Source organism: Guillardia theta (assembly GCF_000315625.1).
Source record: "Guillardia theta CCMP2712 unplaced genomic scaffold GUITHscaffold_25, whole genome shotgun sequence".
Classification (NCBI taxonomy): domain Eukaryota; class Cryptophyceae; order Pyrenomonadales; family Geminigeraceae; genus Guillardia; species Guillardia theta.
In genome coordinates this window covers 416,131-424,456 of record NW_005434649.1, presented here as the reverse complement: position 1 = coordinate 424,456, position 8,326 = coordinate 416,131, and the positions used below count along the sequence as shown (strand labels likewise).

The 8,326-nt window shown below is 53.6% G+C and overlaps 1 protein-coding gene across 1 annotated transcript; it reads right to left on the bottom strand.

The window, feature by feature from the left end:
* Positions 1–178: 178 nt before the first annotated feature.
* On the bottom strand, positions 179–4,537 carry GUITHDRAFT_162660 (hypothetical protein; the record flags this gene model as incomplete). Its single annotated transcript, XM_005834541.1, has 24 exons — positions 179–193; positions 496–528; positions 574–699; positions 825–887; positions 938–1,000; positions 1,053–1,211; positions 1,376–1,453; positions 1,502–1,533; positions 1,688–1,718; positions 1,769–1,930; positions 2,187–2,366; positions 2,429–2,524; positions 2,690–2,722; positions 2,777–2,959; positions 3,004–3,132; positions 3,197–3,283; positions 3,335–3,395; positions 3,531–3,682; positions 3,737–3,844; positions 3,899–3,995; positions 4,055–4,168; positions 4,215–4,285; positions 4,333–4,401; positions 4,451–4,537. The coding sequence occupies 24 exons, from the start codon at positions 4,535–4,537 to the stop codon at positions 179–181; spliced, it is 2,229 nt and encodes a 742-aa protein (XP_005834598.1).
* Positions 4,538–8,326: the final 3,789 nt, after the last annotated feature.

Sequence of the window (8,326 nt, the reverse complement as noted above, 5' to 3'; positions counted from 1 at the left end):
TCGCTGTAGCTGATCCTGAAGTTTTCGCGACTCCTCCTGCAGCGTCTGGATAGTCTTCGACTTCTCCTCGCTCTTCTCCTTCACGAGATTCAGCTGCGTTGTCGTCCACTCCAGCTCCGCCTGCATCTTATGCATGCTCTCCTGCTCCATCTGCGCTCGGACCTCCGCAGCGTCCCGCTCACGAAGCGCCATGCTGTTTGCACGGACCTTCACAGGCATGAGGAAGGAGGAGGTGAAAAGAAGCAGTGAGGGAGGAGGGAGGAAGGAGGACCACGAGCACGCGGGGAGGAAGAGAATGAAGACCAGGAGGAGGAGGAGAAGGAGGGGAAGGAGGAGGAGGAGGAGAAACACGAGCACGCGGGGGGAGGAGAATGAAGATCAGGAGAAGGAGAAGGAGAAGGAGAAGGAGAAGGGGGAGGAGGAGGAGGAGGAGGAGGAGGAGGAGGAGGAGGAGGAGGAGGAGGAGGAGGAGGAGGATGGCTGCAGAAGGATGACCTGAGCCTGCATCTTCTTGTTCTCCTCCCGCATCTGATAGCATAGGATCAGCGGAAGAGCAACAGGCAGTCGCCTCACCTGCTCTGCTTCTCTTGCTGCGTCCTCCACCCGCCTCAAGGTCTCGTCGTTCAACTTCCTCGCCTCCAACAACTTCAAGCTCAAGTCCGTCTTCTGCTTGTGTTCTGTTTCCAACGAGGAGGTCACCTGCAGTCACATGGTCAGCGGAGGGAAAGGAGAGGAAGAGAGACAGGAGAGGGGAGCAGGAGCAGGAGCAGGAAGGAGCAGTGGGCACCGCATTGGGACGGAGCAGGGGGATAACGATCTCTTACCTGATCTGTACAGAATCGGAGGTCCTCGACTGAAGCTGCAAGTTCAGTTTGCAGGGTCTGCACCTGAACATCAGCATCAGCATCAGCATCAGCATCCCTCGCCGCTCCTCAACCTGTAGCCTACACTCCTCAGCTCGTCCCCTCAGCTTGCCGATGATGCCCTGCAGCTCCTGGATCTGCCACATGCTGCTATCATGCAAGGAACCGCCCAGCCTCGTCATGTCGAACCTCCTGCGACTTCTCCAGGAGGCTGGCAGCTCGTTCTCTTGCTAGGTTGCTCACTCGGTCCGCATCTCTCAGGATCTGCTGCCCTTGAGCCTGCAGCGTCTTCTTCTCCTGCTTCTCCCGCTCGATCGCTTCCTCCGCTGCTGTCAAGGAATCCGAGAGCTGTTGTGATGCAGTTCAGATGAGCGACAGGAGGAGGTGAAAGTAGAGGAGGACGAGGCGGACCAAGGGGGGAGAGTTGGCGTTGGCTAAGTTATAGGAGGTGGAAGAGGAAGAGGAGGAGGACGGAGGAGGAGGACGAAGGAGGAGGAGGAATCTGGCCCTACCTGCTTCTCTTTTTCTCTGCTTCCTTGAAGCTCTTCCTCCAGCTTCTCGGACTTCTCTTGAAACCTGTCAGCTAGGTCCTGCGTTCCCGTCAATTGAAGGAAAAGAGACATCAAGCAATGACAAACCTTGAGCTCCAATAGCCGTTGCTGTGCTTCAGCTGCCAGACAAAATCAGCCAGCCAGCCATCGAGTCAGTCAGCAAGTCAGCCAGTCAGATAGACAGGTCATGTCATATCAGTTCATGTCAGGTCAAGTCAGTTAGGTGGGGTCAGGTCATGTCAGGTCAAATTGCACGAGCTCTCCGTTTCCAACCTAAATTCGCTTCTGCAGTCTCGAGCCTCCTCTGCTCGTCGACAAGCGTCAGGGCCAGCTGAACGAGCTCCAGGAGCTGACCTGACTGTCTTCCAGCTGCTTGCTCACCCTGTTCTTGGCCGAGGAGGTGACCTCGAAGCCGTTGCTGATGGCCTTGAGAGAGGTGAAGGCATCTTGAGCCTTGGGAACAACCTGCGAGATGAAGTAACGCGGCATGGCGAGGAGGAGCAGAGAAAAGAAGGGCTGCACAAGGGTAGAACACTAGAGGGGTCAAAGGAAGGGTGGTGAGATAGAAGTAGGGTAGAGGTACAGGAAGAGAGGACGACAAGGAAGGAAACAAATTTGCATTCAGCTTGGATAACAATAAGACAAGTTAGTCGCACAAGACGCGAAGGAGCGCTGTGGCCTTGCATTGGTAGCCGGAGCTGCAGCGGAGAGGAGGAGGAGGAGGAAGCAGTGGTGCAGAGGATAGGAAGAGGAAGGAGAGAGTCATTGAGACCTTGTCTGGCTCCAGTTCCCTCATCATGTGGTGCATCTCAACAATTCTCTGCAGAATTTTCCCGTCAAAATCGCCAGCGATGGTGCAAGCGAGGACGCGCACGTTCTGCAGTGACGAGAGCAGCGAGCTGTCCTCTTCCTTCGACTGCAGCGCAGCAGCAAGGCTGTTGATCCGAGCAACCTGAAAGCAAGCAAGGTCGGACAATGCGCGAGAAAACGAGGGGACGTTGCGGACTGAGCGACCTGTTGCTTCAGCTGATTCTCTTTCTCCTCCATGTCGGCTGAGGACTTGGACAATAGCTGCTCCAGCTCCTTGATCTTCACGTTCGCCAGTGCAAGCTGGACACCAGAAATTCAATAGGAGGAGGAGGAGGAGGAAAAGACGAGGAGGAGTGGAGTATGAGGGAGAAGAAAGAGAGAGAGCAGGACGTGGGGTTGAGGGGGTGAGGAGGAAGAGGAGGAGTTAGCAAGAGGAGCAGGAATTGGAGGAGAATACTACTTCACCTCCTTGTTATGCTCCTCCGATAGCGACGGAGACTGAACAGATCAAGTCAACGCGGTCGGTGTTCATCCTGACTCCCCGCCCTTCACCTTCTGCTCCAGTTGTGCCTTGTAATCTTCTAGCTCAGAATCCTTCGCCTCAAGCATCTTTGACAAGTGATCCAGTTTCCCCCTCAGCCGGGCGATCACGAGCTCATGGCTGATCCCGGAGGAGGAGGACGAGGCTCGGCTGATTCCCTGCTGGTTTGCGCTCTTGGCCACAAGCTCTCGCACCTGCTGACAATATCAGCATGTTGCGCAAGAGCAGGCTTTCCCACCTCAGCCCACACCATCTCCAGCTGGGAGGTCAAACTCTTGCGGACTTGAGCCGGGCTGGCTTCAGCGTTGGCCATGTTGCCATCGTACTCGCTGACGTTCCCTGTTGGGATCTGCGGGCAAGGGGCGAGCTGCCAGTCAACCACTTGCCCTTCAGCAGTGCACTCGCGTCGCAAGCAGCAGCTCCCCATCTACCTGGGACAGCAGAGACTCGAGGACGAGTTGCGCTCTCATGAGCTCCTCCTCATGCGCGTTGTTCGGTTTCGGCATGGAGCGAGGCGTCTGGGACCCATCCGATCAGAGCGCTGCATGGAGGAGGAGGCGAGCAACAACCTGCCCCGTCGAGTTCAGCTGCTCCTTGAGGAAAGCGACCATGAGCTCCGAAGAAGCACACCTGAAGGCACAAGTCACAACCCTCGACAGCCGTTGAGTTGACATGCAACCTGTCTTCTGCATCCTTCAGCTTCGACTTCACTCTTGTTGATCGGTATGCGTCAAACAGGCTCTCGCACGATCATCACTGGAATACCTTCCAACCATTGCAATCTCGTGCCAAAAGTTCAACACGGAGGACTTTGTGATAGCAGAGCGCTTGCGCATTATTTCAGCTAGGAGCTTCACTTTCAGCTTGCGACTGGTCATGTGACTCTTTTGAAGCTTTTGTTTCATGATGGTCTCAACCTGTCATTGCGGTATGTAAGCTGCTGTAGAACAGCGACAGCTACGCTCCATTACCTCCTCGATCTTTGAGATGTGCTTGTCCTTGATGCTATTCTTCCATGATACCACGCTCTTCATCATGTCTTCTAGCTGTCTCTTCTTGTCTCGGAGCTCCTTCTCCAGCTGTTGGAATCGATGAGCTAAACTAGGAAGCACCGAGGAGCATGTGATCTTTACCTGTGAGTTTTTCTGCTTCAACTTTCGTATGACAGCCTCTGAGAGGTTCGATCTTTGCTCTTGGTCGACATCCTCTCCGCTCGCCCCGACATCGTCTCTGCGCCGAACATAGCTTGCATAAGACGGCTAAGTCTCAAAGAGAAGACTATCGTCAACCTGTCGTGCCTGCTCAAGGCCTCATGCTGGCCCCTGCGTGAGCCAGCAAGAGATGCAAAGCTTGCGTCTCCTTCTTTCAGCGTGTTCAGTCCGAATCCTCCTGTGTGCTCCACCCTACCAAGAGGATTACGAGTCTCAGGATACAAACTTGTCACTTCACCCTTGCGGGCTTCGGATAGCGTCAGTGTACTCTGGAGGGGCACCGAACGTTCTCAGCTCTAGCGGTAACTCCTGCATCGAGGATCACGGTCACGAGGAGCAGCAAGCGGATGAGTTACTGTTCGTCTCAGCTCATCCTCGTATCGATCAGAACGCGACGCTTGCATCATGGAAACTGGGAAAGGTTCCTGTACGGACGCAAGAGGCATCAGCTCCCATCGCTGCTGGTTCACTCACTGGCAGGACACCTGCAGGTTCTCGCCGCTCGATTGAGAGAACAGCTCTCGTGCACTTCCCGCTGAGCAGGAGCAAGTGAGTCTTCATCTCTTTCCTGAGAACAACTTACTGCTATGAGGTTGCGACAAAGAGCCAGAGGATCGACTGCAACGAGGAGGTGAATCGAAAGCACAGGAGAGAGAAGGCATTACCCTCGGTGCGAGCCGGACGAGTCGTAGGACCGGTCGTCTTCGAAGGAGGGGTCGAAGCTCGGCTGCGAGTTGAAAGGCGAGTGACTCAGGAGATTATCACGGGAAGGTGGCATCGGCCTTGGAGCGAACGGGTCGACGCCCTTGAGGTAGGGAGCCGAGCCGAGACCAATCAGAGGAGCGGACAAGGGGGCTTGCGGGGTCGAAGATGCTCTTGATGACTGATCGCTGATGCTGTGAGGTCCTGTTAAGGGCGCCGGGGGGGGTGTTGATGAGGCGCCGGGCAATGGATCATATGATGAGTACATGGAAAGCCCGATGTGTCTGGCAAGGTCAAGAGCAGACCTGCTTGAGTTATACGATCCATCTGAGCTGGTGGATTCCGCCGTCCAAAACTGGGGTTGCGAGGAAGAAGGGGAGAAATTCCCTGGTCTAGCATGCCTCGAATGATCGGACATCGAACGTCAGATACGGAGAACGACGAAGAGGTATACTCTGACAGGCTTCTGAACGTCCGAAGAGCTTGCAGTATCTACTCTTTCCCTCGGCTTCAGTCACCAAATCCCTCCTAGCTCTTCATCCCTGCTCCTCCTTACCCCTTCCTCCCACCACCGCTACTGCCATCCCGCACTGAACGCTACTCTGGTTTAAATCGGTTTGACTCATGATGCTGTTTGTCCGGCCCGGGCGGCCCGATGATTCGATCACTGAGCTGAAGACCCTGAGGCGGGTTGGAAGTGATCGTAGAGCAAATTTTAGAAGTTTCGAGTAACAATTACTCCTCTCCAAAATATTTCCGAATCACTCCTCCAAATTTCAAATTACCAGATTTAGGTGTGGCAGTGGTCCCCAAAAGCTGGCTCTGGGGGTAGGTGGTATGTAGTATTGGTGGGGTAGGGAAATCGGACCGGGTGGGGTATGCTCACGTGTCAAATCTCTCCCTCGCCGGAAAATATGATTTAACACAACCCAAGGCAGAGAAATTTTAGCAAGTGCCTCCCCACTACACCTCATCACCTTGCAGTGTAGATCTTCAACCTTACCTAGTTTTGCTTAAGAGATTTATAATAAATATCTTTATCTTGTAGAAGATACAGCACTGTTGCCTCCAAGGCAGTGAGGGAGTGCTCAGTACCCACCCTTGTAGAGTAGCATGAATATCCGAAGGGGGTAGTTCTTTCACTCGTGCTGCAATTTTTTGTTACTAGGAACACTCACATACAACCGGCTCTAGGGTTGAATTATAAAAAATGTGTGGTGGGTCCTTCCCATGAAGGATCGGGAGACGGGTAGGGTAGTTTCCACGAATTTGGCGGGAGTTCGTTTTGACTCTAAGGGTGGGTACTTTCATTAGGAAATGAAGGTGTTTAGGGAGGGTAGTGGGAAAAATAGAGGGTAGTGGGTAGGGGTCAGAGAGAGATTTGACAGAATGTGATTCACAGGTAGGTGGGGTGATTAGGTCAGAGGGCAGGAGCGGGGTGGACGCAGTAGAAATAGGGGGTAATCCAAAGACTCTATGGGGGTGGTCGAAGGTGTTGTCTTAGGTGGGTCACTTGGGCGATATGGTAGGGGTGATGGACCCAGGTTCTAGGAAGATAGGGATTTAGGAAGTACGCGCTAGAAGGCATAGAACCCTTGCTTGCAGGTGGGTAATTGCTATACATCCGAGGGGTAATGGAAGAGGATGAGGGGTGGTGGTAGCTCAGGAACACAATGACAGGGGGTCCATTCACCGAACAAGCAGCCATTATAAAGGGGTGGTCAGATGGTCGCGGTTTCTGGAAAGGGGTGGGTTTGAAATGGTAGGGGTATAAATGAAGGTATTTGAGGGGGTAGGGTCTTAGGATGTACCACCAAGGGTCCTAGGAAGGACTCTAGAAAGGTAGGAGCTGCCGCACGGGTGCAGAAAGAAAAGACAATGGCGGATGGCGGCAATGGAAGTGGCGGCGGCGGCGCCGGGGGAGGCGCCGGGGGAGGGGGAGGGGGAGGGGGAGGGGGAGGCTTCGGGGGAGGAGGAGGAGGAGGAGGAGGAGTTCAAGCAGGATTCCCGAATCAGGGTGGGCCTGGTATGGGAATGGGCCCTGGAGGTGCTAGCGGAGCCTTCCCTGGCCAAGGCGTGCAGGCAGGCAGAGGCGGCAGAGGTCGAGGTCATGCTGCTGGTGGAGACAGGGGAGACAGAGCAGATCGAGGAGGGTTTGGCGCAACAGACAGAGGCCAAGGAACGGACCAGCGGGGAGGGCGTGGAGGTCGTGGGTAAGTGCACTCACATAATTTTGTGATAGTTGTAGAGGAATCTATTGCACTGCTTTGTTCATATCGAAAACATTTCATTCCCTTTCCTTGAACTTGTATTGTACGATATGGAGCATGAGTGAGACTGAGGCGGGTAGAGAAGTGTAAATGCCAAAGTCTCAACCTGCTTCCTGGTGTGCTGAATTATGCAATGAAATGCCAAGAATGACAATGGAATCAGTCTTCATGTTTGCCATGACACCATCTACACGATAATTTACTGACTCTATTCTGTCTCCTTGGTTCCATTTTGCAGGGGGGTGGTGGGACAACATACCAGACCTGGTGAGCCATTATCTGACCATTTCGTATGACCTCAAGGTATTCACCATCTTCGCAGGCCCCAAAGGAATGCAGCAACCAAACATGAGCTCGCAGAAGAATGGCTCAAATCAAAATCCAAACCATGTACAGCCTAGTGTACCACCGCCTGCACTTTCCGATAGCCCCGATTCTTCTGCATTCCCTTCCCAACCGAACTGGATGAACTCAAATCCCATGAATCCACCGAGGGTGAAATCAGCTCCACCTGATCAAGAAACAACAGGTTTGTTACTTTTTCTGCAGACTGGTAAATAAGTGATGAATCCTTTCAGCTTTGCCAAGTGCTTCGATGAACGCACAATCACGAAACCGCGTTGGAGCCATGATGGGGCAGCACATGACTTCACCTGGCTTTCCTAGTCCAGGATCGGGTCCAGGGCAGCCTCCTGCTGGTCAAGCAAGACCTCAAGCTATGCCGGTGAGACCTACTGTTCCAACAACCCAGGGGCATAGTCACCAGATGACGTCTCATGCGCCGACTGCTAACATGGGAGCAAGCATGAATCCGGCAGCAACTATGAACCCGGGCATGGCTGCTGCACCGATGCCTACCGGCATGTCCCCGGGAATCGCTCCAGGCCCGAATGCGAACATGAATCCCACTATGGCAGCGGGCATGCCTGCTGCTGCTTTAGCGCCTGGTTTTCAAATGTACTGGAATCAGATGGCGGCGATGCAAGCAGCTGCAGCGTATCAAAACCGCCAGGATGGTCAAATGCCAGTCATGCCTCATGTTAATCGCCCAGATATGACAGCACAACACGCAAACAGACCAACGCAACAGGTCCCAGTGAACATGCCTGCCCAGCAAGTTCCCCCAAAGCGTGAGAAGAAACTCCTTTTCAAAGTGAACGAGAACCGAGACATTGTACAACCAGCAAACGTTGGTGGAAATGCATCTAACAAGCCCTCGCAATCACAAACAACTCCAGACACTAAAGATGCAACCTCCAATTCAGTACAGCAGAGCTCGATTCAACCCAACAGCATTTCAAGTGAAGTTGAATCAATCATCGGATCGAAAGTATCGGAGCAATCGAGCTTGCCTTCATCTACATCGTCTGCACCTGAA